The 19,960-nt window shown below is 33.7% G+C and overlaps 1 protein-coding gene across 1 annotated transcript in view; it reads right to left on the reverse strand.

Annotated features, from left to right (window-relative positions):
- The window catches only part of LOC110115989, a 34,908-nt gene extending 15,389 nt beyond the window's left edge, over positions 1 to 19,519 (reverse strand). The window contains exons 1-5 of the mRNA XM_020849413.2: positions 19,205 to 19,519; positions 18,888 to 18,973; positions 6,416 to 6,562; positions 6,209 to 6,317; positions 2,496 to 2,619 (exon numbers count right to left, since the gene is read on the reverse strand). Of these exons, the coding sequence (XP_020705072.1) occupies positions 2,496 to 2,619; positions 6,209 to 6,317; positions 6,416 to 6,562; positions 18,888 to 18,973; positions 19,205 to 19,328 (590 nt within the window). The 5' untranslated portion in view covers positions 19,329 to 19,519. The remainder of the gene's footprint in view (positions 1 to 2,495; positions 2,620 to 6,208; positions 6,318 to 6,415; positions 6,563 to 18,887; positions 18,974 to 19,204) is intronic.
- Positions 19,520 to 19,960: the final 441 nt, after the last annotated feature.

Below are 19,960 nucleotides of genomic sequence, written 5' to 3' on the forward strand. Positions count from 1 at the left end.
ACATGGCGCTAGGTATACTCTTTTACATATTACCGAGTTTCAAATCCTTGATTCCTTAGGATAGAGCCTTCCCATTTTGCATACATATAGGACGATTGGTTGTGCTTAGAATTTTAGCTGGCTTCCTTTGTCAGACAAGGAATAAGTCCAGATTGCATTAGCTAGGTCGTGGATGCTAGTGTTGTGTGTACAACACTACATCTTTTATAGATTTAGGATTTAAAGGTGAGGGGTACGAGTATACTTCTATACACCTTAATGGTGGGTGAGTTCTCCATTCTTTCGGAGACTATAAATCCTACCCATCCGCGTCACACAGATGACGCCACTTCCTTCTTTCTCTCGTGCATGTTTGAATGCTTGGCCTCTTTCTTTCCTCCAGTTTTCTCTTCTTCAAACCGGCCGGATGTTGACTGAACCATGTGTGATCGGATTGAGCCAGTTTGGGACCTTCTTCCCTTTGATTAGGAAAGCCTAGAAAATCCCCTTACACTAAACCCATTAGAGAAGATAATCTAACATCCCTAATCGAGAGTTTTCTTAGATCAAGGTCTAAGATGTAATTAACTACGGGGGCTTGCGCCCGTAGGAAACCGATCCCCACAATCAAATAAACCCTATTCGGTGCTGATGTATCGAATAGGGGAAATCTTGTGAACTTTTGGGTTATATATATTATTATCCATCGAGGTTGGTAGGTGAAAGCCGCCATTCTCCATGGCTAATCGTATCTATAACTCCATCTGCTCTTCCATTGGCCTGCTTGTGCCAAGTGTAAAGGCCTACGACCATTTTGTCCTACGGGATAGTGTGATCGTACTCTTTACATTCGAACCACACGAGCGGAACCCTTTCGGAGACCCACAATCATGATTCTCGATCTACACTCTGTATGTCTTAGAAGACTTAGCAAATGGTAGGGGTTTTCATCAAAGAATTCCTCCTTTCACCTCATCCAAACTAATTATCACCATAAAAAAACATACACGTCCTACCTTGCACAATCATTTGAATTTTCTCGTTTATTGTAGTAGCATTGGTCAAATTCCTATCACAAACCATCTCATTGTCATAGATTGGAACCCCGCTATTCCCCTATTTGAAGTGCTGCGGTTTTGATTTCAATTCAAAGAACTAGGAAAAGTTCTCCAAATTAGAGTGCATTTCACAAATTAAATCGCAGACATCTTTGGTTGTTGGAAGGAACAATTGGGTTGCAATTGATGCCTCAATGGAATTGAGAAACCAGGCAATCAGTAAGGAGTTCTCGTGTCCCCATATTTGAAGGAAGAATCACTTAAGAGTTCCTAAATAGCCATATTTTGAAGGAGTTATTAGTAACTGCAGGTTGTTCCACTTCAGTAGTCAAATAACCCAACTTCGTGAGGCCACCAATGTCTAGTTGACAGTTTGAAAACATTCTAAATATTTTTTACAATTAAGTTGTGAATGGACATTTGAAAAGATGTTCTTGATGACAAGTGATCGAGGCACTGTAAAGTTATTCTGAAGTTCACCTTCAAAAAGGGACAGAGCAGGTAAGTTATATATGCTGGTCATCACTATATCAAACACAATTGCCTTCTCCATTAGGGTTTATAGTAATCAATCTCGCATCTCTCATGCCATGAAATCGCAGGTGGTTTTTTATTAATTCTACTTACAAGATCTACTTACAAGGCTATACATGGTTTCTATATAATGGAAGCTAATGCACAAAGTCGGAATCTAATTACATAAGTCAAGCAAAATTTCCTACCATACAATATTATAAAATATGAATATTTCTTGCTGTAATTAAGATTTTTAATTTCCCAAACAAGCCAGCACCGAGACTTGTTTGCATCGTTTCCTCCCTGGGCTAAATCTTCCAAATTAATCACGCCACGATCAGATTCCAAATAAATAGCCAAATCCTTAATAATTATTTTTTTTCTCTTAATTGTCAGGCAAAAGTGAATTCAAATGGTGAATCAAATATGAAAAACAAATGTTTTTATCTTCTAATACACTATCATCCAGGTATGAAAAAGCACGTTTTCTGGTTGATAAAAAAATGACCGTACCCGAGCCTGCTGAACTGTGGCTTGTCAAAATAACTCAACTGACAGCACTAAAGTCATTTACGCTACATCTAAGAAGCAGAACTAAGCTCATCAATGTTAAAAATAAATACCAAGTTCTTTTTTTTTTGAAATATCAATTTGCTTATCGAAACAAAAAGAAACCAAAAAAAAAAGACAATACTACCATATTGTAACTATGCATGAGAAAATGTGCCAGCATGAAGATAGTAATACAATTACAACCACTGGCCTTCAAGATTCATTTGTGACAGTCGTTTAACAAGTTTAAGCCTTTGGTTCATGAATTAACCTACATAAATACACACACACATATATATAGGTTTTGTTGATTCAAAAATAATGCATAAATTAATGACATCATGCAGGCTCACACTCCGACCAAGATAGGATTTAACACAAAAATCATACCCAGGATGGCAGCAACAGAGGCATAATTCTCGACATGGTTGTGCCAAATCATTACGCACTCTCCGATCATAGCAAGTTATGAAACAACCCGACAGCCCAAGCAAAGCAAAGAACAATAGAGCACCTGCAATCATGAAAAAAAAGGAGTCTAAATTTATTGACTGATATAAAAAGTAAAAAATTTCAACCATTAAATGCGACTGCACAAGGGTTAAACTATTTTTGATCATAGCAGACCTCACAGAATTAAAAAGGATTATTAAGCACCAATTAAAATTCTGTTTGAACGCATGGATCAACAGTAACGATAGCTACATTTTTTTAATCATAAAGTTAGATGGACATCATGGTCTCAAGCATTTTGGATACTTGGAGTTCGGGCTTTATATTCAACAATAGCTAAAAAATTTAAACTCAACGTTTACTTTGAAATGAATACTACATCATGAAATAAGCATCTTCTATTCTGAAATAATTCTATTCCAACGCGATAAATTGAAAAAAAAATTTAAAAAAGTCAATAAATAGAACACATCAAATATCATCATCATCATCATCATTAGCCCAACTATTTGTGTTTTCAACTTCAATTTTCTTTTATCATTCATTCATGCTAAGAGTTAAGATATTTAAAATATTGTTTGCAAATCATAATAAAACTTATATCCATACTACATTTGGTCAATTCCTCTTCCTTCAAAATCATGTGATTCTAATTTAATCTGCTCAATGCTCATCCAATAAGAGGCTTTTTTACGATTTGGTGTACATATCCAAACCATTTCAAATAACTTATCCCAATTGTTAGCATTATAGGAATTCATCTAATATAATTATTTCTAATTAATCTATCCATCCCATTTTCACCACACATCTTAACATTATCATTTCTATCACATACAACTTTAACTATCAATGACTTTTTAACAATCAAACATTATATTTCGTAGAACATAGTGATGTGAAACAACCAGGATTTTTAAAGAAATAATAAAAGTTTTGCAAGCTTGCTACTTCACGAATAATGGATTACAAGAAAAGATTGAAGAATTATCTTTGGCAAATTGTTCTAGTAATCAGTTGCAATTTAGACGGATAAGCCAATTCGAAATAAAATCACCAAATCACAGTAAAATTGAATGCACTTGCAATATCAATGCATAGGTTAATGTCAAGAATTTTCACCTCAAGTTCCCTTGTATCTCACTCACGCTCTAGGGGAATTACTTAATGGAGAGAAGTCTTGGGCGAAGTAGACGATGTCACTTAAGAGGATGGTGACGCCGAAAATCTTGATCAGAGGAGAAGTAGCCGGAGAAGGAAGTGAGGTTGAATGTCCCACGAGTTGCCTCTGCACGGACGATCGTGCTCGTTGATCACCTCCGCTAGGTGAAGAAGGATGTGATAGGTTTAGTCTTTAACGAACCCTTCTCTTCCTTGCTATGGAATTCATTTGAATTGGAGCTTCCAAGAGAGAGGTAGGAAGAAGAGAAAGGGGTGGCCAAGGTAGGGAGAAGGGGGCGGGTGGCTTGGATGAGAGAGGATTAGGTTAGAAGAGTGGAGGGGAGGGAAAGATAAAAAATCTGAAATTAATTCAAATTTAAGTGATTTTGGAGGGAATTGAATTTGAAAATTTGAATTCAAATCCAACTAAGGCTTAGGTTTAATTGGCATTTAATGGGGTAATATCCATTAAGGGGACCGGCGGTTTCATGAGGGGAGAGAGGGGGATTAGGGCGAGATTTTGGGAGTTTCTAAACAAGGCTTGTGAATTAGGAAAGATATTAATGAATCCAATTTATTTGAATTTAAATTGAATTCATGACTAAATACTTTCATAATAAAGATGGACAAATAAGGAAAGTATTTGAAATTTGAATTTCAAATTTCAAACAAGGGTAATTACTTTCCTTGTTTTCATGGAGCTAATTTAGGAGGAAAATTATGACAATTGAAATTGTCATAAGTGAGGTGGATCCAATGGGGAGGCTGGCGGCAATGGGGGCTTGGAGGTTTGGGTTTCGGTTGGGTGGGCTTGGATGGTGGTTGGACTCAAGGTGGTGGAGCTAGGGGAGGAATAGGGTGGGGATGATGGCCAGTGGTGGACGGGAAAAGTAGGAACCGGTGGTGGTGGCGGGGAAGAGGAAGAAAAGAAAATAAAAGAACTCAAGTCACGAGCCGCGGACTCTTCCAACGACTGGTTGGTGTTGCGCTTGCCCGCACCTCGGGCTCTCTCTTCTCTCTTGAGCACACTCGAAAAGAAGAAGAAGAAGACAAAAACCATATTTTCATTCAAACATTCATTAAAATTGATACAAAGACTTTGGCCACTATATATAGGCCTTGCTAATGAAAATAAACAAAGACGCATACGCCCCTTGAGCTACAAAGCACTAAACTTCCTCATAGGGGTACAAAGGTCCACTGAAAACAAAAATAATAAAATAAAACTAATACAACAACAAAGCACTCAATAATAAATGCCTCCGATCTTGGCCGTCGATTTGCGATATCTCCTATGATAAACATGCTGGAAACGACGACTAATGTCCTCATCACATAGTCAGCCTAACTAAAGTTTTATAAAAAATTTCATGAAGTCTACATATTCTCAACTTATCATATCCCTTGAGGCACCGCAGCAATTATTTCTTATAAGAAATTTCTTTATCGACCTTAGATATAAATTCATAATTATTTTTTGTTTCTTAAAGTATGTGTCCACCACTTCAAGATCAAAAACCTAATAATATAAAATCAAGTATAGCTTTTTCCATTGCATAAATATCAATAAAAAATGACATGCAAAAATTATTACAACAACAACAACAAGCTTTTATCTCACTATGTGGGGTCAGCTACATCAATGATTTTTCTCCATTGTATCTCATTAAGAGTCAAATTCTCATTTAAATCTAATAAATACAAGATCATTTCTAATATTTTCTAACTAAGTCTTTTTAGGTTTACATCTATATTTTTTAACATAGGCCAAGCATAATATATCTACTCGCCTGACGGGGTCATCAGAAGGCCAACATTTTATGTGACCAAACTATCTAAGGTGACTCTCTCTAATCTTCTCAGCCACTGGAGCTACTCCAACCTTTTCACATATAAAATTAAAACTAAAAGAAAAATATCATCCCATAAAGTAATTTTTACATGAAAAATAACCAAAAACACACAAAGTTCAGTTCAAAAACCAAATGCATTAGTTTTCAATAGGTGAAGAAACTTGCATTTGCCACTTCCAAGAGCAACTTCAGTCCAAATAAGAATAACCATGAGGGGTAGAATCCCAATCAAAGATCTGGAAGTTTCTCACTAAGATAAGTGACTTCATGACTTTGATTGCCAACCAAAAAGCTTGAATCATCTCACCTACTAGTTCAGTGTGTCACTTATTAGTAACAAAATCCCAAAGGAAAAGTAAAATGGTTCGCCAGATACAAAAGTTACCATACAGATAATAGTTAAGAAAGAATTGATGTTCAAAATCTTCTAAGCAACACATCATAAAGATCTTTTTTGGAAAACCCTGAAAATAACCTAAATATAACAGATTCCCTTCAACAAGGCAAGGATTTGATTAAAACAGTGAAGTAGTTCAAATCTCCCCAAACGGAGAAATGACACAACAAATCAAAGAAGCACAAAAACATAAGGCCTCTATAGTAGTCTCTGTATCATATCTGTTTAAGGAAACATACCACATATGTAGTAGAAACTGAGCTTGCTGTCGAAGCCCCAGGCTAACCGTAACCAATACTGCTGATAGCTATCAACTAAATACACCAGATACGCCAATGAAGAAATAACCTGCACATGTTTAGGGATTAGTATTTTTTGTGTCTATTAGTTGTGGTCGGGTGTGGAAGATATGTCTATGTTCATCAAATGGATTTACACGAACTTACCAGTTGAACAGCCAAAAATATGAACAACATGTCTCTGGTAACAAAAAAACGAAACTTTAGGGTTCGCCACTTCCTGTCTGCAAGAACATGAACCCTCAAGTAGTAAGGAGCCTTGCATGTCGTGCAATGAGCAAATGCAAATCCTTCCTGGAGAATATGAAATATCAGTTTGCAAGCTATTTTTTCTATATCAAACCGTGGAAAGAAATAGGAAAAATACCAAGTTCAAGGAAGCTGATATTTTAGCCATAAGTAAAATCAATCAAATTCTTAAATAAACATTTATGTGATATTAATTTTGAATTCAAAATTGCCAAGGGTGCAATGAATGATACTTCATAAATGCTCATACGACAGCTTAAAACTTAATGGACAACTGGAAAATGAAAAAATCTAAGCTTTGGTAAATGCGAAAAAAGTTCTTTGATTTCCCGTATATAATAGCAGAAGATCAAATTCTGAGGTCAACGTACGGACACCGTGCAAGTGGGATTCTTAATTATTATTATTTTTATGTGCATTTGACCCTTTACCCATTACCCTTAATTTTATTATTTTTATGAGGGGAACTAGCAAAGGAATGCAAGCCAAAATCTCTTTCTTTACCCAATTTTGTCATTTCTCTCACCCAGAGTTCCAGTACAAGCCCTATCTGGATCATTATGTCACCACATATTGGTTAACCAGTCCTGTACAATATAATCTGAATCAATGTCACCACAAGTTGATTAAACTATTCCTTCAAAGAATGCACTGAGCAAAAATAAATAAATAAAACATAACTTTCGATGATTTGTATAATATGTAATACCTACTCCTAGAGAACTCGGTAAGAATCTTGTATTTTTCTTTGAATATGTTAAATCGGTAATTAAAAAGCCGACTAGAGTTGAATAGGTAAGTTTGAAGTTGAATTGGGAGAATCCCTCTCGGAGAGCATTGCGGCGTTTCTCTCTCTTTGGGATGAGAAGTTTTGGGAACGCAGTAGTGCTCGGTGTGGCAACACTGCAACACTAAAGCCTTTGTTTGAGGGAATGAATTGGGCGACAATGAAAGCAAACGCTGAAGAGCTATGCTATTTGTTTAGCATAATATGGAATATTAGAGGGAGCACTGTTGCGTTGGGTAAGGTAATACTGCGGCACTACATCAAAAATGATATTTTTATATATATAATTATCTAAATCCATTTATCATCTCCCTCACCCTCACCATACCCTCACTTCATATATGCTCATATTCATGTTCAATGTTATATATACATGTCAATCATGTTATTATCTGTGCATATCATGTTAACATGGCAGAAGTTCTAATGTGGGAGGTATTCAAGTACACTACAAATTCTCTTATATGAGCCAAAATTCTGTTAATGTTCTTTTTTTGTTATTGTTCCTCCATTTGTCTTTTGTCGATGAGAGCTGTTTAAAAGAGTTAAAGTAAAAGTAGAGTTATAAAGAGAATCAAATTAGGTCTCCTTCATCTGCTATGAGCAGGTGGATTAACCTTGGGTGGCATAAACAGAAGAGAAGTTATAAGCAAGCATCAGGATATATGTTGTAATCAAAAATTTTGGAGAGGGATCCAAATTTTTGATCACAAAAGAAAAACAACTTCCTATATAAAAGAAGACACAAAATACCCAAAAAGAAGAGATAACTTAGAAATTTTAGAACAAACTCTTACATTTCATATAAACGAACACTTTTATAAATAAAGACTTACAACTCTTAAAATTAAACGTCTTACAAACAAAGACTCTAACAAGACACCCTAAACTTACTTTACTTGAGAAGAAGGATACAAGTGGGGTGTAAACTTGCGGAGAGACGAAAGAGGTTAGAAGCCAAGACGGGAGAAAAGAGCTCGCAAGATTTCCTGGGGAGATGAGAAGGAGAATGAAACAAGCTCGCAAGCTTTTCCAATAAAACCCGCAGGTTTACATTTCCAAAAATTCATATATCACTCTTTTAAAACAATACATAACCCCTCATATTTATAGGTATGAAAGGAGAATACAAACAGACACTTAAATAAATTTCCACAAGAACCCAAACATCACAAGCCATGGAAAAGCCCCCTTGCTTTCACGGCAAAACAGCCCAGCCCAGGAAACCGAAGAAGCAACCACGGGAACCCAAGAGGCCGCACGAAACCAAGGCGCCAAAAGCCATGAGAAGGCCCCCAGTTCGGAAAAACAGCAGCCAACCGTGGAAGCCAAGAAGCCACGGCATGGGAGAACAAACTTCCTTGGGATTCCAAAAGCCATTTTGGAGTCCCAAGGGACAACTTAAATTAAGACATAAAAAACTATAAAATTACATTAATTAAAAGATAACTATGAACTAAAACTTAGCTAATAATGAGCTAACCCTTAGTTCAATAAATGAACTAAAAACCAACTCATAAATGAGCTAAATTCCAGCTCAAATTTTATTGACCAACTTATTTTTGATTTGAGTTGACCCCCCATTTGCCTACATCAGAGTCCCCTTCTTGAGAACTCATCTCCCGATGAGTTAGCTTTCGATTCTTCTGAGGAGGTGAAGACGGTGCATCCAATTCATTGATCAAATATTCATATCTCTGCATGATCTCATCTTGTTCTCTCAGGAATTTATCTTGTAAACGCTGCTTTTTCTTCATATACCTTTCTGTACGTAGGTGCATCCATGATTAAAGTTTGTACAATTCATACTTTAGAGGATTTGTTGACTTTGATGGAATCCACCTATCCTTAAGATCTTCAATTTCATCTGGTTTACTTTCTTCAATTTTTTTTGTCTTTTTTTTTTCATTTTTTTTAGACGACTCAAAAAAGACTCAAAAGACCCAACCAAAAAAAACTTAAGACTCACAATACTTTCAAGACTCACCAACTTAAAAACTTAAAACTCACAATAAGACTTACGACAAAACTTGACAAAATAAAACTTGACAAACCAAAACAAAACTTGACTTGACAAACTAAAATAAAACATGACAAACCAAAACTTTACAACCAAATCCTAAGACTTCCTAACTTATTCTGATACCAAATTAATGCAATCAAAAATTTCGGAAAGGACCCAAATTTTTTATCACAAAAGAAAATGAATTCCTAACTTGTTCTGATACCAAATGATGTAATCAAAAATTTGGGAGAGGGACCCAAATTTTTTATCACAAAAGAAAAACAACTTCCTATATATAAGAAGACACAAAATACCCAAAAAGAATAGATAATTTAGAAATTTTAGAACAAACTCTTACATTTCATATAAACGAACACTTTTATAAATAAAGACTTACAACTCTTAAAATTAAATGTCTTACAAACAAAGACTCTAACAAGACACCCTAAACTTGCTTTACTTGAGAAGAAGAATATAAGTGGGGTGTAAACTTGCGGAGAGACGAAAGAGGTTAGAAGCCAAGACGAAGGGTGGAAAGAGCTCGCAAGATTTCCTGGGGAGATGAGAAGGAGAATGGAACAAGCTCGCAAGCTTTTCCAATAAAACCCGCAGGTTTACATTTCCAAAAATTCATATATCACTCTCTTAAAACAATACATAACCCCTCATATTTATAAGTATGAAAGGGGAATACAAACAGACACTTAAATAAATTTCCACAATAACCCAAACATCACAAGCCATGGAAAAGCCCCCTTGCTTTTCACGGCAAAACAGCCCAGCCCAGGAAACCGAAGAAGAAGCCACGGGAACCCAAGAGGCCACACGGAACCGAGGCGCCAAAAGCCACGGGAAGGTCCCCAATTCGGAAAAGCAACAATCAACCGTGGAAGCCAAGGCAAACTTCCTTGGGATTCCAAAAGCCATTTTGGAATCCCAAGCGACAACTTAAATTAAGACATAAAAAACTATAAAATTACATTAATTAAAAGATAAATATGAACTAAAACTTAGCTAATAATGAGCTAACCCTTAGTTCAATAAATAAACTAAAAACCAGCTCATAAATGAGCTAAATTCCAGCTCAAATTTTATTGAACTTGTAAGCTCAAGGGAAGTCAAAACCAATTTATTTTGGGTTTGAGTTGACCCCCCCTTTGCCTACATCAATATGTGTATATCATATTACATATACTTTATAACCAACTCAATAAGTAATATTTGTTGATACTTTTGTTTAAAATTGTTTATTTTGATATTGACAAGCAAGCTTTGGTGACAACTAAATTCTGTTCAAGTTCATGTCTCTGATATATATACAAATCTAAATAAAGTAAGTGTCACCTTTCTGATAAGGCTAAATAAGTAAGAATGAACGGGTGCAATGTTAACATTTTTTTAATGTTAAAATTCTATTATGTTTAATATTGTTAAACCTATTATATTCAATAATTGCAAATGTTATTTTGGATTTTTATAATAGTACTTGGGAAATTCTACTAAGCAAGTAATTGCTCAATCCATATGTTTCAAGTTATTTCAAGTAATTTCAGTCGACAAGGTTGAGTTTATCAGGAGCTATTCGACTAAGAGGTATTTTGATAGTCCAGATTTTCTTATGTTTTGATGTGCAGAACAATTTATATTGGAATATTTGTCTATAATTCTTTTGCAATGAAATCTGGATGGATATTTATACTATTTAATTGCTTTTGGATTATTAAGTTGACTCTAGTATGTTATGTATTAAGGATAAGATATGTATCTTCAAATTTTAATTCTTTTAGTAGGCTCTGTGGCATGACATAATATGCTTGGTGCTAAGAAAAAAGAGAAAGAGATGTGTAGAATAGTTAAGATAAAAAAAATAAAAGACTAGAAGCTTTGATCAAATTAGACGTATTAGAAGTAAAGATAATAGGACCATGATTAAAAATAAAGGCATAAAAAAAGATGAAAATTATTAAATGAGAGATACAAGAAAGAATTTATTTTGAAAGATATTAATGATAATTTAATGCAGTATCAAATATTGATTTAGAAAAGTCAAGTAGAGTTAAATGTAAGAAAATGCACAAAGATGAAGTCTTTAGGTCAATAAGACATGCATCATGGAAATATTATCATGGTTTAATAAACAAATCATTATAACGGAGCTTTGAATACCATAAGGATGTCAAATGGTTGAAGAAGTATTTTGGAACTAATCTTTAAGAACAAATGAGATGTTCAACATTTCACTAACTATAAAGGAATCAAACTTACGAGTCCTACAGTGGATCTATGAAGAGAGCACTAAAATATAGACTTTGAAAAATTACATAAATTTGAGATAACTAATTCAATTTCATGCAAGGAAGGTCACTTATAAAAGCAATCTTTTGTTAATAAATAGAAAATTGTAAATAGTCAAGAAAATATCTTTATAAGATTTTTAATGATCATAAAACATATTACCAAATATCATAAAACTTAATTTGGTGTACATTAAGACGGAAACATTTATGTCAAATGTATATTGAAGTTATCAAAAATATATATAATGGAGCAGTTAAAAAGAATTAAAAGAGTGACCAAAGAGTTTTCAATTGTACTAACATTACATCAAAGATCAAAGTTGAGTCAGTATATTTTCTACATTGGTGATGGAGATATTTACAAAGATGATCAAAATGAATTGATTTCAAGTATACTTTATATAGATGACATAGTTCTAATCAGTGAGTCATTTGCTAAAATATTTAAAACTTTAAACAATGGTGAAAATGCTAGGATGACGAAATATGTAAAATTACTAGAGCAAAAACAAAGTAAATAATGTATAATTTTAGTATGATATTAATATAACCAATCAATATTATTAAAAGTTAAAATAATACCGTGATGTGATAAATTTAAGAATATTTAATCCATTACACATAAGGAGACAAAATGAGAATATATCTTCTGCAGGAAGTTTGGTGATTAAGATGAAATATAGCAAGAGTCAATAAGAGGATATTATGAAGACTTAGTGATCAATCTATAATTAGGATATAATATTGTATAGAGCCGAGTGATCGACAATAAAAAAAAAAAAAAAAGTCATCAGCATCTCTGTTAACATTATAACTATATAAAGTTAACATATTTAAAGAATATGGGCCATATGCACTTTATATATGACTAAATAATGTTTGATTGAGAATTCATACAAAAAGAATATGGCCAAATGGACTTGATTTGGCATAGGAATCTAAGAAAATATAAACCTCTATAACAATCAAATTTATCTATACAATAATTAAAAAGAGATTAAGACATTTTCCTCAAGAAATCTCAACCATACAAACTTAATAAATCTCTACCATCAAATAAGTACTTAGGTACCAATGTTTTCACTTTCAAACTACCATGTGTCCTCTTAGTTTCACTACTATTTAGTTGGCCTCATGTCCGTCAATTGATTCATTCAATTGTGCAAAAGGGGTACTCAAGAAATCCCCACCCACCCCTTTGTTTAAAGACCCTTTTTCATCATTTTCTTAATGAATCTTCAATTATTGGCTCAAAGAAAAGTTCTAGTGGCAAACTTCAAAACATCCCCAATCATTAATGATCAAATAGTCATAAGGCAACCAATCCAAAGATATGGATGTTTATTCCAATTCCTTCTACTCCGTGTCCATCTGGCGGAATGAGTTCATGTTGAATTTGTCTAGTGGAACAAATTTATTTGGGGACTACCTCTAGTTGTTTTCTTTTTTCGCAATGATAATTTTTAGAAATTCCTATTATAGCAATTCATACCATTAGAAGGGATAATTTGATCAATGTAAGATCTTTCTTTCCTATTTTCTTGACCTTATTCCTGCACATGTGGATATCAAACCCAATTATCAAATATTCTTCTGCTATTCATTACTTCTTTTCTCATTAAAGTGAATAAGTCCTCTTGTGATACTATTGAAGGGACTATTATATGAAGTCAAGGAGAATTCTAATGGACCAGTTGAGCAGGTCTAACAAATCAACCCAGCCCCAGCATGGGGGGCTGATCTAGCTGGCGGACGGAAGAGTATGGGCCCCACTAGTATGGGCGACAGGCAAGGAGTGAGGGCTCAAAGGGAATTAATTCTACCTTTAATTACTTACCATAGAAAACTAAAATTTGAAGGGAATTAGAGAGATTTACTCAGGAAAAGATGGCTGATTTGAATTTAGAAAGAATTAGGAAGGTGTATGTAGGAAAATATGACTTATTTAAATTCATAGTTGGGAGGGAATTATGATTTATTTAAAATTAATTAGGTTGTTTTATTTTCACTATGGGACTTTGTGTTTAACAGTAGTTTTCTTTAGAGTTGTTCCTAGCAGCGCCAAGAGTTTATGAAGAGTCGATCTACCACATGAATGGTAGATTAACTTGTATATTGGTTTGTTGTGCCGATATCAATCAAATTAGCCCATAATCGCATTCATTCTCGCTGATTTTTGTTGTGTTTTCTCTTCGTTATTGTTATATTTGGCTGTGTGGAGATCAGATTCCTATCAAATTCCTAAGTGATTATGTAAAAGTTATACCAGGGAATCTATTAATTAATTCTTACTTCTTGTTCTTATTTTCATTTTCATGTTTCTTAATTTAATTCTCATAATTAATGCATTACTTAAAAGCTATACATTAATTTATAATTGGTGCTACTCTGAGTTTATGTTAGTTTACCTACCTTATTTATGAACTGCTATGAACATAATGCATTTTAGTTGCTTAACTCATTTGTTAGCACCAAGTATTAACAAAATAACGGATTAATCATCATTTGGGTGGTTGATTTGAGCCTTATCATCACTATCTTGTTCTTGGTATTTTTGAGTACTCTAAATAAAAATTTTAAGTTCACCATGCAAGCATCAGGTATCATCAAAACAACCATCATGTGAGATTCAATGGAATGAACCTTGATCAATAAAAAAGGTGGTGCAGGGTTCAATAAAGTGAGCATGTTTGCTACTTTAATTTTAAAACTTGACTTGCATAGAAAATGTTGTCCGTTTTTCTTCTTTCTCTAGCAATGCAAGTATGCCATAAAAAGGATGTTGCCTGCAACATGATGCAATCTACCTGTTTTAACCTTGACAATCATTTTGTGAGAATAAGATAGCTAATAGTTGTTCCCACTACAGCATTGCAGCCTTTTGCGATGGAAATTCTTAACTATTTTGATGGATTAGAAGCGAACATGATTTTCTGTTATAAGGACATCTGATAAAAGTCAATAATTTTGTGATGAATGTCCAGTCTTTCCCAAATTTTTGGCTGGTAGCACAAATTTGTTGCTTTTTGTTTCTCCAAAAAATTCAATACTAACAACAATATACATTTCATCGCAAATTTTTAGTGGGCTCTGAATAATTAGTGGGTTTATTTGCAACGGAGCCCTTCGGCCACAAATCCATTCAATGTTTTACAGATTAGGCCATAGTGGTCCCCGCCCATTCCAAGCAAACCCTTCATTCAAATAGAGATTGCCACCACCGAACTTCTTCTTAATCACTACCAACACTATAAAAAAGCCTGGCCGCGACCTCTCCCTCTCCCTACTCCATCCTTTACTCAAGTTTGCCATCATTTTTTTGCCAAAATTTTAATTTCCTTTTAAGGAAAACTAAGTAGATTAGTAATCTAGGCAACATTCATTGCAAACGAGTATTTTTTTAATGAAAATTCATGGCAAGTTGAAGTTGCAAATTCTTTTAATTTTTTTAAAAACAAACTCTAGATTGATGAATTTGTAATAGAATGATTATCGCAAAACTTGCATTGAACAATTTCATTAATTACAAATATATTTGTGATATGAATGTCTTGTAAAAATGCTTTTGAGATAGAATTTTAGTCGCAACTATCATTTTGTGATGGTCGGTGTATTTACGACATTTTGTCATAATGTTGTTGTGCCCAATCAGTATCAGAGCTGTCAAAGGCATAAATTTAGATAGCTACCAACTGACAAACACAAAGAAGCTTCAATTATTAATCTAGTGCAATATAATAATTATACTAATTGATTGTTCTAAACAAAATATGACTTGCACCAAGATCAATGAAATCTTAGGAAAAAAAAAGTATAGACCTTCAATAATTCATTCAAACTGCATCTTGGATAAAAGAATAGTCAAATGATGGTTGAGGCACGTTGGGAACATACTGGTAAAATTAAGGTGGAAAGATTAAAATTTAATGCAAAAATATTGTGATTCATTGATTGTGTGGCTAAATCTAGATTTGGAAACATATGGATCAAATTAAGGTGGAAAGATAAAGAATTAATACAAAATTATTTTGACTCATTGATTGTGTGGCCTAATCTAAATTTGGAAGTGTCAAGTAATTAATATTTTTCTAGAAAAATCAATCCAAGTAATATGAGCTTGATGCACGCCCTCTTTTACTAAACCGTAAGGTACAAGAAAATTTTAACTTAAATGAAATTGAATTAGAGATGACAAATCTGCCCAGTATTAGATTGATATCCCAACTAAAATTGATGCCACTTCAAAGAGCTTCAATATTCTTTGCTGCCATTGGTAAGATTAATTAATTATAGTAATGAATAAGTTGTTGATTCTTTCACTATATTGAAACAACTATCCTTCACGAGCGATAGTCACTAGTCCTACTCCAATCTTCTGTTCCTTACTAATTCTCAATTAATTCTGATTTCAAGATTTTTTTTCAAAATAATAGGAAATAGTTAGCTTTGTTCATCCAAAATAGGAAAAATCATATCAATAGAGTTCATCCTAAACTTGCAATTCTCAAATCAAAATCCTGGGCAAAATTATAAGAAGACAGCCTAGTAGTGTTCAATCAAATTCATCTCAATCAATCATTTCTCTTATGATCTGGTTGGATATCTCACTCAACCAAATAGTTTTATTACATCAACAACAAGAAGGATTCAGCCATAAGTCCATTCAGAATAGATAACAACCACAGCATTAATTACGAACAAATCATTTAAAACAAAAGTGTGACAATTTATAGTTAGCATTATTGACACAATGAAATGTTCACATAGATGAAATATATGGTTCAACTCATACTGATTCCATCATACCTAAAACTGCACAAAGACCATCTAAGTAAACTGGATGAAAGGCCAAAAGAGAAAACTAGCTTTCTTCATGGATTTAGTCTCTCTTGTTTTCTCTTATCTCTCTAATCTATTTTTATCAATATTTGTAAATCTTTCATGAAAACTCAATAAAATCTCTCCCCACTCTACCGTGGGCATATATCACAAAACGAAAGCACTAAATCTGTATGTTCTAGTCCTTGATGTAGTTCAAACATTGCTCTTTGTTCTCCCATTCTTAAAGTATCAAGGTTATCACAAAACATCCTTAAATTCAAAACAATTGATCTTTTCATTCACACAAATTAGACAAATTATTTAAATCATTTCTGTAAAATTCATCACCCTATTCTCCTTATGAAATTAAAGTACAACAAAATAAAAAACGTAACCACCATCAGGGCTGGAGCAAAAAAATTTCTTTGTGGTTTTAAAGTATCATGATGGCATAACTTGGTGGTTTTAAAAATATGGTCAATATTTTTTATTAAAAAAATGATGTCATATCAAGGGACGAAGAGAAAATTTTTAAGTCTTTGAAAATATGAATATTTATTAAAAATAATTGAATATTTTCAATTTTACAAAATTGTAAGATTTTCTTCATATTATTAGGACTTTAAATAAGCCAAAATTATAAAAATAATACTATTTTGTTTACAACATGTTATCATTATTAATATTAATGTTAACAATCCTTTCATTATTGATATTTATAATCTTATTCAAAAATTTTATTATACTTTTAGATAAAAATCCAATATTTATTAAAGAATAATACAAGTTGAAAATTTTATATATCAGGATATCCTGACCAACAAGTGGATAAAATGGGTCTCATAACTCTTAGATCTATTTTGAGAATAGTGCAACATTAACTATCTATGTATTGCACTCATTTTACAAGTATATGTAAGGGCTTCTGAAGACCATCATGATAAAAAATTTGTTCATAATATCCTGATAGAATTTTTTTTGGAGTTTTGATCCTATTTATTTTTTTGGTATTTTGTTTATCTCAACAAAGAGAGGGTTTATTTTTCTAAAGCCTTCAAGCAATTGTCTTCCCATCAGATAAAAAAGAGACAATTTTTTATTACCTCTTTCTTTATTATTTTCTTCTCTGCCTCTCTGCATTTTATTCTCAAGCTTATCTATGGTTGTAGCTATAGATATGTATAATAACATCACAACCATCTCCTCAAGAAAAGAGCTAATGGAAGTAAATGAACATTTTATCAAAGATGCTTCGTCCTCCTCTCTTTCTTCTTCTATTAAAAAGATCTCCTTATTTAGGAGGTCATGGCATAGATAAAGCTTCCTATCATCTTAGGAATGAATTCACCCACCTCAACTTCCCCCATGTCCATCACAATATCCCTAGAGACAAACTTTATCCTTCTGTCAACACAAAGCTTGACGTTATTTGTTAGAACATAGGGAGCTCGCTAAAACAAAGGAGTTCCTCTCTACATGTGGATTCATCGACCGAAAATGTGGACGATAACAAACTAAAGTTCTCTTCAAAATGGTAAGAGTCTTCCCCTATTTGGAAAATGGAGGCTTTGGATATTACGGAAGATTCATGGGATGAATTTAAGAATTTTTTTCCTAAAAAGGTATTCTCCATCGTAGCAGTAATTATATGTTTGATTTATTCTATGTTTCACTGCTAGAGAGGAACTCTCCTATTTCAATGAGCCGGCTAGCGGCGGCATGGCCCACTAGTGCCCACAATGTGGCTCCGCCCTTCACCACCACCAATCCCTTAATTGTAAAATAAAGCCTCTCCAACCCCTTGAAGAGTTACACGTCTCAATTAAGGCTTGCATTAAATGACTAATTTGAATTCTATATTGATTATTGCAGGTTATACCATGAAAATTGTCATAACCCTTTCAAATACACATGTAAATCCCTTTTTATCACCTTAATATTCAACAAATTTTGTTCCACTAATGACATAACTCTTCTTCCAATTAACAATGTGAGACTTTTTTTGCTGACATTCCCCGTTACATACTAGTGTGGCAGAAGAACTTGATGAATCATTCGCTCCCATATTGTTGTTGCTATATTTCCATAAGCACCATATCATATCAAGATGTTTTACCAAACTGTAGGCTCTTGGCTTTAACCCTAAAGCATTTTGGATGTGCCTATATGCAGATTATATTTAATATTCTCATCAATTGCGTGAAGAAACTATTCCAATCTTAAAAATCATACACTGTTCATTTTAAAAAAAGGACTTGCCCAATACAGGCAGAAGCCATGGTTTACAAAAAACTTAATAAATTTAAGGAAAATTATTAAGTCTGGCATAGCCTAAATGTACAAGGATAAAAAACTCCATTGAAATGATTCATTGAAATCCCTCATCTGCTTGTTTAAACCAAAATCATGAAATACAAACCAATTGACCTACCACGTTGGAGAAAAAAATGGATTGCTTACCTTCACAGACCTCCAGTGGTCAAGGCACTCACGATGAACATACTTGGAAGTCCCTTTGCACTTGCAAGGAGCTATGAAATCCCTTCCTGCAAAACAAAAACAAGCATAATCAACAATGAAAGCAAAATCCAACCAAATTAGAAAAGCAATCAGCTTGCCAGAAATCACCGCCAGCTAAAATGTAAAACAATCACGAATCCCCAAGTTCCATGCCATAAAAACTAAATAAGTAGCCAAACCCTATAAAGCGAAAAATTCAAGAATCGGTGCCCGGAGTAAATGCAAAGGGTGGGGGGTGAGGGTAATCAAGACGTCACCGTCTGTCTCGAGGCAGATCCGGCACTGTAACTGCTCGCCTGGGCCGGCCTCGAGATCAATCTCGCCGAGGTCCGGCATCGGGGATGGGGCCACCAAGGGAGAGGAGCAGCCAGGATCCACCATGGAAATAAGCAAGGAAAAGGACGATGATCAGAGAATTGTTGTTATGATGGTGTCGTGGTGCTAAGCTGACAAAGGGAAGGAGAAGTAAGTGGAATCCATTGGGCAATGGAATCGTTCTCCCTCCTCGCCTACTTCGCCGGGTCGTCTCGCTCAATCTTTTTATTTTTTTTTCGTCTCGCTCTATCTATTTTAATTGTAAGGAACGTAATTTTCATCTTCTCGTTTAATCCCCTCGAAATGGATAGAAAATAGGGAAATTTTTTGTTCATAAGCCTCATTTTTAGTCTAAAAGTTATCTGTTATTAAAGAATTTTTATATATATCTAAAAGTTATTTTTAGACTTAAAACATTTTAATTTTTAGTGGGAGATAATAAATATTAAATAAGCATTCAATAATACTTGAATAAGGTTGATATGTTCTTCTTAAAATTTATAAAATATTTATAATTCATTCTAATGCTCAATCAAACTTATTTTCATTCATAATTTGATATAGATTGTAAAATGCTTAATCATAGATTTCATTAGTAGTTCGAATAAGTTCAATAAGATGATTAAAAGATATATTTTAATATTTGAATATTTTCTAAATAGTGGAAATTTATTCAAACATATAAGAGTTGTTCCACT

This window comes from Dendrobium catenatum, unplaced genomic scaffold, assembly GCF_001605985.2.
Source record: "Dendrobium catenatum unplaced genomic scaffold, ASM160598v2 fragScaff_scaffold_1698, whole genome shotgun sequence".
In the NCBI taxonomy this organism is placed as follows: domain Eukaryota; kingdom Viridiplantae; phylum Streptophyta; class Magnoliopsida; order Asparagales; family Orchidaceae; genus Dendrobium; species Dendrobium catenatum.